The following is a 17,806-nucleotide window of genomic DNA, read 5'->3' as shown; positions in this document are numbered from 1 at the left end:
GGGGGGATCGGATGAACACGGACCATCTGTCTGTGTTCATCCGATCTGCTCTGCAGACGGATAGAAAAATAGGATTTTCTCCATCTGCAGAATCGGACCATAGCGGGGACAGATGATATAGGGTGTCAGCGGATGTTCATCCGCTGACACCCGCTATCCCATAGGGATGCATGCATGTCCGTATTTCATCCGAAAACGGATGGATGAAATACGGACATACTGTCCGCATGTGTGAAAGGGGCCTAAATAGATTACTGGTTAATTAAAGGGGTTGTAAAGGCAGAAGTTTTTTTTTTTTAATCTAAATGCATTTTATGCATTAAGATAAAAAGCCTTCTGTGTGCAGCAGCCCCCCTAACACTTACCTCAGGTCCCTCTCTGTCCAGCGATGTGCACGAGTGTCTCAGACGCCGAGATTCTCCTTCCTAATTGGCTGAGACACAGCAGCGGCGCCATTGGCTCTCGCTGCTGTCAATCAAAGCCAGCTAGCCAATCAGGGGAGAGAGGGGACGGGTCCGGGCTTTGTGTCTGAATAGACACAGGGAGCTGTGACTCGGCTCCGGTGCCACCATAGCAAGTTGCTTGCTGTAGGGGCGCTCAACAGGAAGAAGGGGCCAGGATCACAGAAGAGGGACCCGAGAAGAGGAGGATCTGGGCTGCTCAGTGCAAATTCCCTGCACAGAGCAGGTAAGTATAACATGTCTTGTTTTTTTTTCCTATAAAAATAACAAACTTTACAATCACTTTAAGATCACTGTTAGTTGTAAGCTGTTAATTGGATTGGTGTTTGCAGTTTGCATTGTCAAGCTAATATCCTCAAGAGGGGAATGTCTTCCTGTGGGGTGTAAAGTATGTGTCTGAGTTTCAATAAACAGTCATTCCTTTGGTTCTTATCCTAACATCTTTTCTGTATACGATGCTTGGGGTATATGGGCTGGTATTAGCTCTCGGTCTGCCGAGCAGTATGCCAGGCGGTTCCGTCACTTGCCGGATTCTCTTGCGATTATTGCTAGTGGCTTCTATAGCCGCTAGCAATAATTACTGTCTTTTCCCAGCGGGAATGGCTTCCCCCACCCCGAGAAGACTATGGCCCGGCTGGAGTGATTCCCACATCAATGCTGTCTGTGTTGATGGGGGAATTTCTTTCCTGCGACCTGTGGTTGGGCAGGGACCATATCTCAAGAGGCAGAGAAAGAGCAATATGTGGATCTTTCCAGTTAGGGTCCTTTCACACTGGGGTGGGGGCGGCGTCGGCGGTAAAGCGCCGCTATTGTAAGCAGCGCTTTACCGTCGGTATTCGCCCACTAGCGGGGTGGTTGAAAACCACCACAAAGCGCCTCTGCAGAGGCGCTTTGCCGGTGGTATAGCCGCGCTGTCCCATTGATTTCAATGAGCAGGAGTGATGAAGGAGCGGTATACACTCTGCTCTTTCACCGCTCCGAAGATGCTGCTAGCAGGACTTTTCCCGTCCTGCTAGCGCACCGCTCCAGTGTGGAAGCCCTCGGGGCTTTCACACTGGAATCAAAGCAGCGGCACTCTCGGGTCGGTTTGCAGGCGCTATTATTAGCGCCTGCAAACCTCCCCAGTGTGAAAGGGCCCTAAAGAGCAGTGTAGGAGGGGCATGTTGGCACAAGTTTTGACCATTGGAGGACAGGCAGGATGTCTCCCAGCACAGCCAGAAAACAGGCCACAAAATGTGGTCAATTTGCAAAAAGAAAGCAGAGGATCTAGCAGGAGCACCAGGTATTTCACACAAAGTAAGCAATACAAAGAGAACAGGATACTTTTTAACACAAGTACATGGTACAGCAGACAACAAAAAAGAAAACTATTGCCACCACCTCTTAGTAATGGTAAGCTGCAATAAATAAAACATTTTTATTTTTGGGTTTAATTCAGATTTAACATTGAACACATAAGGGGTTATTTACTAAAGGAAAATCCACTTGTCACTGCAAGTGCACTTGGAAGTGCAGTCACTGTAGATTCGAGGGGGACATGCAAGGAAAATAAAAAACAGCATTTTAGCTTGCACATGATTGGATCATAAATCAGCAGAGCTTCCCCTCATTTCAGATCTACCCCTTAGATTTAGAGCGACTGCACTTCCAAGTGCACTTTGCAGTGCAAAGTGGATTTGCCTTTCGTTAATAACCCCTATAGTGAGAAGGCGTGCATAGGAACATAATAGAAGAACATTTCGTATTGTTTTGCAGTGACATTTGTATTGTGCAGTTCAGCACCAAGATGAGTGAATCAAGATAATGTTACAGGAAGTTAATCAGTGACAAATATCAAAATTGCAGAGTTCTTGGTGTTTGTAGAAGAAATGGTGCAATATTACAGTTTATTCAGTTAGTGACTCCGGGGGTAGATTAAAATATAAATCCAGCTTTTTCCATATTTTCACAAATTAAACATTTAATAAAAAACATAAACTATTTTAAATGGTACATAAAAGAAAATACATATGAATCCTAACTGAAGCACATTTAGTTCACTATCGCACTGTGTACCTTAAACCTTTGCCTTTTTTTTTTTTACCCACTTGCCTACGGGGCACTTTTACCCCCTTGCTGCCCAGGCCAATTTTCAGCTGTCACACTTTGAATGACAATTGCGCGGTCATCCTACACTGTACCCAAATTCACTTTTTATCATTTTTTTTTCACACAAATAGAGCTTTCTTTTAGTGGTATTTACTCACCACTGGGTTTTTTTTTTTTTTTTGCTAAATAAACGAAGAAAGACTGAACATTTTGAAAAAAAAAACATTTTTCATAGTTTGTTATAAAATTTTGCAAACAGATAATTTTTCTCCTTCACTAATGTGTGCTGATGAGGCCGTCCATGGATACCCTCCTGGCACGGTAAGCCTGCGCTGTAGCCGCCTTTCAGCTATAGATTGGACAGGAAAGGAGTTAAATAAAATACTTGTTTTCCCCTTTTCTCAGTCCCAGTGATGTTTTTTTCTTGCACTCTTTTTGCAGCCCCTTCCTGTCTACATGCACTCTAGCAATGGCTGCATGGCATTTCTTAGGGAGGGTTTGCTGACGGTGAAAACAATACATTCCTGCATAATGTGTGTTGAAATGTGTGTGTTTTTTTGTTTGTTTTTTTTAGATTACCTTAAAAAGGTTTATATGTAGTAAGTGAATGAGACAGCACTGCATTTAAACATAATAACCAAAAACTATCACAAAATAAGTAAAAATAAAGGTGCTCAAGAAAAAGTCCATTAGTGACATATAGGTGATAAATCTTCTACTAGCATGCAGGGAGATGTGGAGTTTTTTTTCCTTGCTTCAAAACAACTTCCACACCAATAGTGCTCCCGCCACCACGTGCAATGCTCACTCACCTTCCTATAAGACCCTGCAAGGGGTCAAACACGCCTTGCACAAGTGCAACTCTCCCTTCAGGGATGCTCCAAACTGGTCCTTGACAATTTCTGTTTCTCAGGCTCTCAGGGAACAGATCATAATCTACAACAGGTGCAGTTTCCTTCCACTATTCTGCTTCAAACTTGACTTCACATTGGCTGCCGATAGTTCCACAGTAACCTAGAAGAAACAAAAGTGCCTCCAATAGTGCAGTATCCGGGGGATTAAAAACAGAACCTCACTATCCCAGCTAATATTCAACTCACATTTATTTAAAAAATTAAAAGCATTGATACAGAATCCATAGGACAAATCTCACTTGTTGCCAAAGGTTCCACCGCCAGGCTCCACCTCTACTAGTTACGCCACCTACCTCGTGGCTTCATCTAGAGGAAACCTAACAGAAATAGTCAAGGACCAGTTTGGAGCATCACTGAAGTTGCACTGTGTGCAAGGCGTGTTTGAGCCCTTGCAGGGTCATATAAGGAGGTGAGCGAGCATTGCACATGGTGGCGGGAGCACTATTGGTGTGGAAGTTGTTTTGAAGCAAGGAAAAAACTCCACATCTCTCTGCATGCTAGTAGAAGATATATCACCTATATGTCACTAATGGACTTTCTTGAGCACCTTTATTTTTACTTATTTTGTGATAGTTTGTTATCTTGTTTTAAATGCAACGCTGTCTCATTCACTTACTATATATCTTATCTCTTGTGGGAACACATAGGTGACAGCAGCAGCAATTCTGTTTGTTTATCTTATTGAATAGTAGCGCGCAACTACCATTTATATATAAAGTTTATATGAGATTTTAGCGATTAGGTTTACCTACTGGTTATATCTTGGATGCCATGCAGTCTGTTAGGACACAGTCTTCTGGCACCCGAGGCAAGGATACCAACATGTAGAGCTATAAGCTTGGCAGCACAGTCTTGCACAATGCAAGAAATGCCCAGGCCATACAGAGGTGGCTGTGTCCCCCACATCATGTTATCCAAGTTGGGGTGCCTCTTCTGCCTCGGCTTGGCCGTGCGTGAGGCATACCTTATGCCCAGTTCACATTTTTGCAGGGAGCCATGATATCTGCATGTGAGAATGGAATGATCTCTTGGATACAGTCTTACTTACCTGTGTGCATGTCATCTGACCTACCTGTAACAGCATTAGAAAAAGATGGTGGAAAGGTGGCAGGATAAATCCTATAGGTTGCTGTAGAGAAATAAGGACAGTATTTTAAGAAGTAATTTTGATAAATGTAGAAAGAGCCAACATGTGCAAAGAAGACTAAATTGCATGTATTGGTTTTGCAGGTCTGATGGTCATCACAAAATATGGAAAGGATCTTGAAAATGAAGTGCGTCATATTCACCCTCTTTCTCCTTCATTGCATGGTTCTTTGTGGTAAGTGTTAGAATAGACTTTAAGGGGTAAGTTCATCTTTAGGGACAGTTTTCCCAACCAATACCCCCCCCCCCTCCATAAACTGCAGCCTCCCAGGCACATTACTATCCTCTCTTTAAAAATAGCTCCTTTCTCATTCCATACCTGTACTCCATACATGGCATGCCCACAAAAATTCTGTAGTATTGACTAGGTGAGTCAGGTGACTCTTCTTCCATTTAGGCAGGAAGTTGCAAGGGCGCTTCCAGCACCAAAGGATCAAGCACACTGTCTAATTCAAAGACTGTGCATGCGCAATGTGGAATCTCTCTCCCTGAGTTCAGCTGATGCAGCTACAGAGGGAGAGATTGCGCACTGCACATGCGCAGCCTTTGAACAAGCAAGTGTGTTAATTTCTTCATGTTGGGAGTGCACTTGTAACGTCCTGGCATTTAGACAGATGAGGGGGTTCGCCTAGTCAGAGTTTTTGCAGACAGACAGCATATTGGGTACAGGTAGAGAATGGCAAAGGAACACTTTTTTGAAAGCTGAAGAGTGGATTGTAATGTGCTTGGAAGGCTGCAGTGCATGGGCCTGTACTCTGATCCCTGTTCTCCCCTACAGAAGAAATGCCATGCCATGGCCCCATTATAAACCACAATGAGACGCAGCAGGTAAATATTCTATACAATCTTCTAGCTTTTGTGAGTTATGGTACAGTGGTGGGCAGGGTAGTAGGGGGCATTGTTGCTTTGGTCTGTCACTTGCTGTACATCATATGTTCATTGCATCTTCAATATAACCTTTCATGTTAAATTTCAGGAGCGGAGACTGTGTCGCCTGCTGTGTGGAGTGATTCTGCATTCAGAGCTTCCCTTCCAGATGTTGTAAGCATGGAAAATGGCAGCTCTACAAATATAACCTTGACTTTAATGTAGGTGGTTCTCTTTTATACTGTTTATTTCTGAAAGCTCAGCTGCTGCGAGTTCCTATTGCTTCAATAACATGTTCTTTATGAAATTGCCTATGGCAGAACTGCTTCAGACGTCTTAAAATAACCAATGAGACTGAAATACCTGCAATGGAAAATGACAGCTGTAGAATAAAAGCTGGTGTGTTTTGATTGAAATAGCTTTGATGGTAAAGGTTTGACCACATATTACATAGTTTGGTAAATATAATTAAGATTTGATAGGAATTGTACACTCACATTGTGGTGTGCCTTAAAGGATAAGTTTGCCTTTCATAACACATTACATGTTACACCCATATTTGGGGTGTAACATGTTATGAATGCACCGGCCCCTGCACTTCCCGCTTCCTCACTGTGACGGCTAGCAGGGATCTTCTTCCCCCTGCTAGCTGTCAAAAAAAAACACAGCCTGCCATGTCACTCATTCACAGCTCTCTGTGACTGGAAAGGTTCGGCTTGTAATTTTCAATGAACTACCATGGCACTGTGAGCACTGGTCTTTCATTCATTCTTCCTGTCTGAATGTTTTGGTTTGCCCGTACGAGGTACGAGCAAGCTGATACACTGACAGATCTGCAGGAGACCTGCATGGCATCAGCGATGCTGATCTCTGGTGCAATGATTTACAGGCTCCTGAAACAAAATATAACGCATCATTTTTTTACCTGCAAAAAATATTCCTTTTTTTATTTTTTTGTCAAAAGGTGAACTTATTCTTTAAACCTTTTACACAGGGTGAGAATATCGGACCAATGATCGTCCATTTTTTTTTTTTTTTTCAAGCATGCTAGTCTCATATTGAAAATGAAGATATTACGAAAATTCTTGTATGACAGAATACAAATTCGGAAGTGATGCAATGTATTCTAATGTATTCTTTAATTTCTGTGAATGAGTGGTCTTGGTCATTAAATTTTTTTTGGATAAATACTGTACTCCTGAATGAAAATCGTTTGTTCTGGTATCATACAAGAAAAAATGTTGTGCTTGTCCCTTCGGATAATTTCGCGATTGGCTCTCAAAATTATCGCACGGTCGCTTTGAAAGCAGTGTTTTGCGTCTGCTTTTATCATGTGTGTACTAGGCATTAAGCTATTGATACACCATACAATTTGATTTTTACAACCTCCTTCAGATCCACCATCAACTATGTAGTACAAGGATTTGCCTGACTGGATAGTAATCGAATAAATTGTTTAGGTTCGTCCTCTTATGACATGGATTTGGAAACTATTAAGGAGATTGTACAATCGCATTTGCATTTACCAAAACAATATAATATGAAGACAAATCTATAAAATGCAATCAAGTGTGTCTCCACTACATGCGTGTTCCTGTTTAGAACTACAACCTTGCAGGCAACTGTTCAGGAGAGGGACACAGAGCCAAAGCCATGCTGCCTCGGGGGCCACTGTCAATCATCACTGTGGAGGAAGAGGAGAGGTGTGGCTTTGGCCCGTTGTCCCTCTTGCTCTGTCTGTGCGTGTGGTTCTAGGAACGGCTGCATGTAAGATTAATGTTTAAACAGGAGCACGCACGTAGTGGAGACTCCATCGGGATTCCATAGATCCTGGCAGACACGGGGGCTCTTGGGCACCTGGAGTCAGACAGTGTGGCTGAAGGCAGAATGAAGAGGAAGGTCAGAAGACAAAAATAATTAAAAAAACTAAACAAAACACAAGAGCACGTAAGCAGCTCATTTTGACTTGACTTGATTGACTTTAATATCACTTTAATTAAATGTATAAAAATGATTTCATAGGTTAAAGTGTTACTAAACCCAGGACCCTGCATTCACTATATCTGGTCTGCCACAGTACACAGAACATGACAATGCAATTATTTTAGTAAATATAAACTCCTAAATACCTTTTCTCATCAGCAATATATGGCAGTCTTGTGACTTCTATCAGTGTCCAGCCGAGCACTGGTTAAAGCTTGTAGGAGGAGTTTTCATTCTCCTCTGACTGAACTGTGAGACTGGCCCTCTGTCTGGACAGTGCTAATTGGCCCTGTGCTCATCACATGCACTCTCCCAAGAAAAAAAAACTCTCTAGCAAAACACCCCAAACGGAGCATAAAATGTGTACCAAAAAATGGCGCCTGGTGGGGATGAGAACATATAAAAACAAACAGCTGGCCCCTTTAAAGTGAACAAATCACTGGAACTGTGCGAAATTACAAAATAAAAAATAAGGCGCTATACATGTTCACATAAAAAAACTGTCACAAAGAAAACACTGCGTCAAACTCAAATGTGCACATTAATGAGAAAATAAGCAAGCATAAAGTCCATAAGTGAATAAATCCCAACACCAAAACGGAATGATCTGAGATAAAACTTCTAGATCTTCCACCACGAGTGCTCAATATAAAGATGGCCTCTCACCAGAGCTGTTTAACCCCTTTTTACAGGATGGTCAAGAAACACTTTGGGAACCCCAAATCGGTTCCACTAATGGCATGAATCCACTCCAATGACCACTCAGGAAGGAGATGCGATAGTGCCTGGCCTGGCACTAGGTATAAACAGCGTGTGTGAGTCAACTGACCTCTGGAGGTAGCGTGCGTTCCCCGTCTCACTCTGAAGCTGCAAAGCCTGGTGTGGTATATCAAAAAATGGACCCGGAAAATGGACCCAAAAAAATGGACCCGGAAATAACGGATCCTCCGCTCCGACATATATTTCGCCGTGAATGGCTCTTCAGGAAGTGCAGAGTGCCCCGAAGGCTCTGGTCTATCAGGAGATGAATTGGGGGCTGTGAAAGAGGGGGAGGATCAGAGAAGACAGGGTCAAAACGCCTTTTTACACAGTACGCAGGTTCTACAATGAGTATAACAAGCATGCTTTACTGTATATACAGACTGATTTTACTGTTGTGGGTTTAGTAACACTTTAAGGGGGCTGAGCTGATAACTGTAGTCGAGATCTTCCCAGTAGATAACCGATCCTACTGAAATTCACTCAAAATGAAAATCAGGTTTGGGTCTTACCTATTAGACATTTAATTTTGTAATTTCTGAAAGAGGCACATTTAAAATGTAGAGACGCTATATCGCTGTTAAATAAAAAAAACAGACATTTAAAAAACACAGTGACCTGTCAAAGTCACATGACCAGCTTTCTTTCATTTGCAGAGCTCTGTTAAGTAGAGAGAACTCCATTGGTCTTTGCTGACTACACACTGCAACTCAAATTTTACGAATGAGATGGTCCGAAAGGTGCACAGCAAATGGAGCATAACAAAGTTGATCTCTGCTCCCTGTTATAAACCTTGATCCTAAACCTTGATCCTAAAAGACCAAACCTCTTCATTCTCATCTTAAAAATGAGTGATTATTTAAACATCCATGCATATGTTATGCAAATTGACTGAAATCTGCCGCATTTATGCTAATCATTGAAGCGCAAGCACTAGCAGGCATGACCTGGACCATTCTGTGTTCCAACATCGCCACCATTATGTAGGTGCACCAGGTGTAAGGGCTTTGAGTAGTAAATCTATCTATGGCTATCTTTACAGTGAGGAAATAGATGAAGTACTTTTTTTTTAATCTCCTTTTCGTACTACAAAACTGAGGGACTTCAATTAAATGAATATGGATTCTTTTTCTCAATGTTCTTATGTTCATGTGGAGCAAATAGGATTAGCTTGCTTGCTCATATGTGTGCGTTTTCCCCCAATTCTTTCTCTAGACCACTGAATGAGATTGCTGTGTTTACATTCAACATTACCTACTCTTCTAAGAACAAAACCATTGTCCACCTTCCTGAACAAGTAAGTAATGTATACATAACATATAATGTACATGTGAAATAGACCTGCCATTTAAAGGATAAGTTCACCTTTTATTAAAAAAATAAATGCACTTCTTTGAAGTAAAAAATGTGCAATTATTATTTTTTTTTTACACAGGATCAGCAGCTCATGGGTGCAATGCCAGGATCCTGCAGACACTCAGTACACTGTGTGCCCGTACCTTCAATATGAGCAGGCAGTTACCTAATTGCAGGAAGAATCGATGAACTATGAGAACGCTCATCAGCACCCTCGCAGTTCATTGTGAACTACAAGCCATCAGCCGCAGTGGCCAATGGTGCTTGTTGTTCATTATTCACAGAACTCTGTGAATAAATGATGCGGCCGTGTGGGCAGAGCCTCACAGCTTTGAATTGTGACAGCAGGTGCACCGTCACAGGGAGGGGGGGATTTGGGCTAGAGGAGGCAGGAGCTTGAACATGTTTCATATAGCATCATCTCCAGTATTAAGAGGGATCTCAACGGACTCCTCCACTGCTGCCAATAACTTCTTGAGAAAGGTTTGTGATAGTGTGTAGAGTGAAGGAAGAGCTGTCATTATTATGAAATCATTTGAGAAAAAGGCTAGTAGTAGTCAAATTCATCTGGACTTGTTCTGTAATATATAAAGATATTATCCAAGCAACTGCTTCAATTCTAAAAACTGAAGAAATGGCTTGGATAAGCTGTGGTATGTCTTCAAGTTTATAGAACAAGTCCAGATGAATGTGACTAATTACTTCTAGACATACCATGGCCTAGATAAATGAGACCATAAAGACACTTGTGAAAAAAATAAACATGACATAAAACTTACATTGAAGAAGCCAACCACCGTGTTTCCCCGAAATAAGACCTACCCTGAAAATAAGACCTACTGTGATTTTCTTTTTTTCCAGGAGGGCTGCAATATAAGCCCTACCCCGAAAATAAGCCCTAGTTTAAAGTTGTTGTAAAATCCTACTATAGTAGTATACTACTACTATATACTACTACTATAGTAGTATATAATGTACAATGTGTGTGTTTCTGTAATATAATTGGGCCAAATACCTTCAGTACAGCGGTGCTCAGCTGACCTCCTGCTGCTCTCATTCTCTTCTCTCAGCTGTCAGCGGGGTATCTCGGTCCCTCCCTCTGCAGTGCTTAGAGCAGGGAAGAGAGCTCCGGTGGGTCACGGAAGCGCAGAGCGGCGCTGTAACGAAGATGTTTGGCACAATTATTTTAAAGAAACGCACACATTGTACATTATGTAATACTGTAATAGAGTGGATTATAGGATTTTACAACCACTTTAACTTGGTTCACACAGGGGATTCCTGACAGGCAGGGAGGGAGAAGGGAAGAAAAGATAGCACATTACAATATAAGAATTCCCCCGAAAATAAGCCCTACTGTGTCTTTTGATGCCAAAGTTAATATAAGACCTGGGCCTATTTTTGGGAAAACACTGTAGCTTACATACTTTTATCCCCAGCACAGCTTTAGTAAAAACTCTACCCTACATATCTTATCATCATATCTCTGGTCAGTTTACTGATGACAAAATATGTTTCCCTCCATCCATCATATCACTGTAATCATGAAATATGTCTCAAAATGTTCTCTATCAAAGCAAAGAGTCCTTCTTGATGAGTTGGTGTCCTTGTTACAAGGAAATACCTTTTGGTTATGTTAAAGCGGAACTTCAGTAATTTTTTCATCTTTCCATCTATTAAATCCTCTGCCCTTGTTGTTTTAACTTTGGATAGTAAAACATCTTTTTCTGCCAGTAAATACCTTATACAACCCACTTCCTGTTTCCTGTCTGGTAAAAAAGCCTAGGCTTATGACATCATGCACAGCTCTCTCTCTCACTCTTATGAGAGTTTGCCAGAAAGGGAGGGGGATAAGTCATAAGAGGGACAATGAGAGCTGCAGGGCTGGAGGTGTATCTGTGTAAATTCAGGAAGAGAACAGGCAGCATCCTTAGCTGCCCACAGTTAAAATGGTTGCAGCCAGTGGAGGGAGATTTCTGCAGCATATTTGGCAAGTACAGAATCACAGTATATATAAAATAATATGCAAATTGGTTGGAGGGAAGCTTCAGAATGGCAAAGATGCTTTTATTACAAATTATGTGAGCAGACTGCAGTTCCTCTTTAAGATGGATGCATTTCCTATTGCTAGTTGTGGCAACTTTTTTGATTTGTAGTGGAGTGCTGGAGAATATGTGTAAATATAAGAGGTACTGGTTTTCTGTGGAAAAAAATGCTTTTTACACTTTGGAGGAATATGCATCTAGCAAGTGGGAACATTTTTGGCATTTTTAAAGAAAGATTTTTTTGCTGAACTTGCACATTTACTGTATATCTGGTGTTTATACTTTTTTTTTTTCTGTGGTTAGAATTTTCACTAGAAGTCACAAGCAGCCTTTGTGTGCCACTGCTGACTGGTTAAAATTGCAGTAAGGCACAAACTGTCTCAGATCGCCGTCTTACCAGACACACGTGAAAACTCATCTCCTTATTTTTCAGCAGTAATTCCCATTGCCATTTATTTTCAGATGCATTTCAGTGCATTTAATGTGCATTCACGTACCATGGAAAGCTCAGACTCAAACATGTGCCAATGTTTCTGGGAATCCCTGTGCTAAACAATCCCCCTGTTTTTATATGAGAAGGATTTAAAGGGTAACTTCACTTCCATGGGAAAAAAAAATTGCGAATTAAAAAAAAATATAACATATACAATTGATACTCAAGTCATATAGTTACATAGTTGCATAGTAGGTGAGGTTGAAAAAAGACACAAGTCCATCAAGTCCAACCTATGTTGTAAGTCATATTGTAGTTAAAAAAATTACCTTTCCTTTTCAATCTGCAGCACTTTAATGTTCCGTTAAATGCAATGCAATATGGTTAACTGGAGGTGTTCTGTAAACAAATTGTGTACAGAACGCCCCCCAGAAACATAATTTCCTGCTTGTGTGATTGGCTCACTGATTTTCCCAGAAGTCTACACTAAGATACAAGTCAGATAACAGGCATCCCCTGCAACAAAAATGTAATTTTTGGTGAGATACTCCCAATAGGATTAATAATAAGTAAAGGTTTCCGCGCTCACGGACCCAGGCTTGCAGCCCCCCCTTTATTACACACCCTCATGAGGCGAGATAAGTTAAAGCAAGTTTATAGATTGGAGTAAGTGGCGCTACCTGTGTTGGATACCTAATTAATTATATAATCTCTACTAGGTGTGCAAGTCAACACTCTACTCAAAATAAAAATAAAACAAATTCCAAAAATGAATATGTGCCAATTAAGATTAATGTGCCGTGCCAATGTGTGCAAACAAATGAATCCTTATTGTGCAAAAAGGTGTAAATACACCCACATCAGTGACCGTTGATCAAAAAGTATATAAATAATCGGGTGAAGACGTCCCCCCTAAATGCGTTAAAGGGGTTAGATGAATCCGTGAATAAAAATCCTCTTTCCAACTGATGTGATCATTAGCTGTCAATCTGTTACCAATTGATATTATACATCTAATATAAGTGTTACCACATTAAATCCCCAGCAAACAGCTGGGCGGCTGGATACAGCCTAAACACAGTGCATCAGCGTTAAAAAACCATAATATTAATAAGCACAATGTGAAATGAATTAATTATTAAACCCACATTGGATGTGAAAACAATGTATTAGTGAAAAAAATATAAAAATGAAAATCAAAAAAGCCAAAAATCCATTTGTGAAAGTCCCAGCTTAAAAAGTTCCATATACTTCCATCAGATTCAAGTATTCTGTGTAAGGTGACTTTTGTGACTGCTACAGTTGATATCCAGTGACTCTGGTGCTCCCCCTCAAGGATCCCCACTCACCAGCTCCATGCGCCCCTACAGGGGTAATCAGCATATATTCTCCGGTATCCGATGCCGTCTAGGATTCCAGTGAAGTTTTCCCTGGGGGTTTCCACTCCAAAACCAATATAGCCTTCAGAACTCCGGGTTCCCCTCATATGAAAAAGACAGGGCTCCCATAGTGTGATAACGTAATGGAATTTTTATTAAAAAATGAAATGCTGATTACAGCAATCAAATTACATAAAATAAATAATAAGTAAAAGTAAAATATAAAAAGGTCGAACTCCTATAAGGAGTCAGACTATCACACTAGATGTTGAGAGGTCAAGCCTAGAGAGAAGCTCGTGGATGTAAGCTGACAGCCGAGCGGCGTGCGCCTCAGCTGCGCTCCACACTCTCTCTGACTTCCGCGTGTGACGTAGGTACATAGCTCCGCCTTTCGCGTTTCATCAGCGACGTTGTCAAAGGCGTATGACAACGTCGATGACGAAACTTGTAAGGCGGAGCTACATACCTACGTCACACGCGGAGGTCAGAGAGAGTGTGGAGCGCAGCTGAGGCGCACGCCGCTCGGCTGTCAGCTTACATCCACGAGCTTCTCTCTAGGCTTGACCTCTCAACATCTAGTGTGATAGTCTGACTCCTTATAGGAGTTCGACCTTTTTATATTTTACTTTTACTTATTATTTATTTTATGTAATTTGATTGCTGTAATCAGCATTTTTTAATAAAAATTCCATTACGTTATCACACTATGGGAGCCCTGTCTCTTTCATATGAGGGGAACCCGGAGTTCTGAAGGCTATATTGGTTTTGGAGTGGAAACCCCCAGGGAAAACTTCACTGGAATCCTAGATGGCATCGGATACCGGAGAATATATGCTGATTACCCCTGTAGGGGCGCATGGAGCTGGTGAGTGGGGATCCTTGAGGGGGAGCACCAGAGTCACTGGATATCAACTGTAGCAGTCACAAAAGTCACCTTACACAGAATACTTGAATCTGATGGAAGTATATGGAACTTTTTAAGCTGGGACTTTCACAAATGGATTTTTGGCTTTTTTGATTTTCATTTTTATATTTTTTTCACTAATACATTGTTTTCACATCCAATGTGGGTTTAATAATTAATTAATTTCACATTGTGCTTATTAATATTATGTTTTTTTAACGCTGATACACTGTGTTTAGGCTGTATCCAGCCGCCCAGCTGTTTGCTGGGGATTTAATGTGGTAACACTTATATTAGATGTATAATATCAATTGGTAACAGATTGACAGCTAATGATCACATCAGTTGGAAAGAGGATTTTTATTCACGGATTCATCTAACCCCTTTAACACATTTAGGGGGGACGTCTTCACCCGATTATTTATATACTTTTTGATCAACGGTCACTGATGTGCGTGTATTTACACCTTTTTGCACAATAAGGATTCATTTGTTTGCACACATTGGCACGGCACATTAATCTTAATTGGCACATATTCATTTTTGGAATTTGTTTTATTTTTATTTTGAGTAGAGTGTTGACTTGCACACCTAGTAGAGATTATATAATTAATTAGGTATCCAACACAGGTAGCGCCACTTACTCCTATCTATAAACATACTCCCAATAGGAAATCACGTCTAAAGGGATGCAGAGCCTGCAATTTTCCTTATTAGAGCCCTGCAGGTGCAGCAGCTGATTAATAAATATGAAACCACTCCCATTAGATTCACTTTTAACATGGACACAGACAAACACACATGGATTTCTTCAGAATAACAAAAGGTGGGAATCTGCTACAAAGTTTGTTAAAATCCTTGATAGATCACTGAGAGGGGAATTTTTTTTTCTCAACAAAAGTGAGTTACTCTTTAAATATTGACATGTATAGAGACAAGTAAGAAAAAAACAGAAAACATGGTATTGTTGTTTACCTTCTAATGTTAGATTATTATTATTTCATTCAAAATTTGTTTGCTAAAATGTTATTATTCTGATGCCTGAACATGAGCGTACTGGTAATATTTCTGCTTTAAATAAGGATCTTGGTTTAATATATACTTCCTATCACATGATGGCCATTATGCAACCTAACTTACTGCTGAATTAGTATTGTGCAAGCATCAGTAGTTCTGCAGATACAAACCCACAAGGTCAAGAGGACCTGTAACTACTCTGACCATATTAACATTACCCTTTCTAAAGACATAAAAGTAAAATAGGATATTGTGTAAGTAATGTATTGTTTTATTCTATTTTCTGCCAATTCCAGATTGTCCTGTTACCAAAGTCGAACCAATCAACTTTTACTGTTGCTGCGGAAGATGTGGGACAAGTCACAGCCTATTTGTACAGCAATAGTTCTCGCACCGCTGGGTTTGTTCAAACTTTGTTGTTTGTGTTAAGAGTGCGGACCTTTCCATCATGTGAAAATTGAGTACAGCGTCTAGTTCTGCTTTGGATGAGATAAGCCCGCATGGAAAAAAACTCCATAGATAAGCAGTCAATACAGGGTGCAGATTATATCGGCTATATTAGACAACTGACCCTAATGAATAAAGAATGGGGGGTAACTGTAGCCAGAGCAAACTAAGCAACTGCTTGGGGCCCAGGGGAGACTTACGCTATGCTGCTCTTCTGCCTTCCAGGTATATCCATCCTGTATTATTGTGTTTCTCTAACCAATTTCAGAGGCCCTAGAATTATTTTTGTCACTCCTGCTCACCTGTATTGAATGTACATCCATCACATGGGCCATATACAGAAAAGTCATGCAAGTGTGTATTTTGTCAGTTTTACTTAAGCTACATCCATCAAAGAGGCCCTGATGAAAATGGAGAAAATGCTACAAATCTATGCATAAATAACCTTAGGAGTGTATGTATAGGAAAATTGGCTAAGAGCCCTTGCACACTGGGGCGGTTTGCAGGCGATATTGCGCTAATAATAGCGCCTGCAAACCGCCCCGAAAGTGCCGCTGCTTTCATTCCAGTGTGAAAGCCCCGATGGCTTGCACAATGGAGCGACGCGCTGGCAGGACGATAAAAAAAGTCCTGCCAGCAGCATCTTCGGAGCGGTAAAGGAGCGGTGTGTATACCGCTCCTTTACCGCTCCTGCCCATTGAAATCAATGGGACGGCGCGGCTATACCGCCGGCAAAGCGCCTCTGCAGAGGCGCTTTACGGTGGTATTTAACCCTTTCTCGGCCGCTAGCGGGGGGTAAAACCGCCCCGCTAGCGGCCGCATACCGACGGTAAAACGCCGCTAATAATAGCGGCGTTTTACTGCCGACGCCGCCCCCCGCCCCAGTGTGCAAGGGCTCTTAGCAATTTGTCTAGTGAAAGTACATGTACATTTGTCCTCTGCAAATGTGTCAAAAAAACCTAATGTTATCAGGCTTTTTGCTGTGCTGAACAAATGTTTTTCATTGATTTAAAATGGAAAATACTGCATTGGGCCACTAAGTGACCCCAAGTAGCATAGGAATTAGAGCAATTAAATGGCCAAATATGGTATTTTACGTTTAAATGAATGGACTGCATTTGGCCAACGCAGAAATTAGCTTCATAGGGTTTTTCTTCTACCCATTTACACAGAATGAAGTATGTGCACTTTCAGTTTCTATTGCAAATATTTTTTTTCTACTACATTCCCTACATCCTTAGGGCTTGTTCACACGTGAGGTCGGGGGGCGTAAAACCAGACAGTTCAGTTGAGCTTTACTGCCTCCTGACTGCGTTTTTTAACACTAAACATACAGTGGCTCACAACTGTACACATGCCACAGCAAAACCTAAACAGCAGGTTGCTTTTACTGGGTGGTGTCGCTATCAGACATGACTAATGCAGTTCTACAGGGCCAGCAATGGAACCACACCTCAACCAGATGCAATGCACACAATTGCAGTGCAGTAGTACGTCAATTATAAGGTTAAATCGGGCAGCAAGAAGACGACATATCGCCCCCTCACTGCCTGCGAAACACTTTTTAAAAGCGCTTAGAGCATGGATTGCTTTTCAGAGGAGTGGCAGTGCCTTGAGCGTAAGCCCTTAGTGTGTTCATTTGTTCAACAGTTTGCGCAGCGCTTTACAATGGGGGGACAGTACAGTTACAATATAGTTCAATACAAAAGGGGCGGGAGGGCCCTACTCGTGGAGCTTACAATCTAAAGGGAGGGGGAGGTGGTACTAAAGGTAATAGCTGCAGAGATGATCTGGTGGAGGTGGCTCAGATACATTTCTTAGGTGGCGGTGGGGTAGGCTTCCTTGAATAAGTGAGTTTTCAGGGATTGCCTAAAGGCGGACAGGGTAGGGGTTGACCGGACATACTAGGGCAGGGAGTTCCAGAGAATGGGAGAAGCTCTGGAGAAGTCCTGGAGGCAAGCATGGGAGGAGGTAACAAGGGAGCTAGAGAGCAGGAGGTCCTGGGAG

The 17,806-nt window shown here is 41.5% G+C and overlaps 1 protein-coding gene across 1 annotated transcript in view; it reads left to right on the top strand.

Moving 5' to 3' along the window:
- CTNS (cystinosin, lysosomal cystine transporter) overlaps positions 1 to 17,806 on the top strand; it is a 50,764-nt gene that overhangs the window by 15,191 nt on the left and 17,767 nt on the right. Inside the window, exons 2-5 of the mRNA XM_073616908.1 lie at positions 4,694 to 4,784; positions 5,586 to 5,697; positions 9,434 to 9,515; positions 15,649 to 15,752. Of these exons, the coding sequence (XP_073473009.1) occupies positions 4,715 to 4,784; positions 5,586 to 5,697; positions 9,434 to 9,515; positions 15,649 to 15,752 (368 nt within the window). The 5' untranslated portion in view covers positions 4,694 to 4,714. The remainder of the gene's footprint in view (positions 1 to 4,693; positions 4,785 to 5,585; positions 5,698 to 9,433; positions 9,516 to 15,648; positions 15,753 to 17,806) is intronic.

The sequence above is a fragment of the Aquarana catesbeiana genome, linkage group LG02 (assembly GCF_042186555.1).
Source record: "Aquarana catesbeiana isolate 2022-GZ linkage group LG02, ASM4218655v1, whole genome shotgun sequence".
NCBI classification, from domain to species: Eukaryota; Metazoa; Chordata; class Amphibia; order Anura; family Ranidae; genus Aquarana; species Aquarana catesbeiana.
This window is presented reverse-complemented; position numbering and strand designations above follow the sequence as displayed.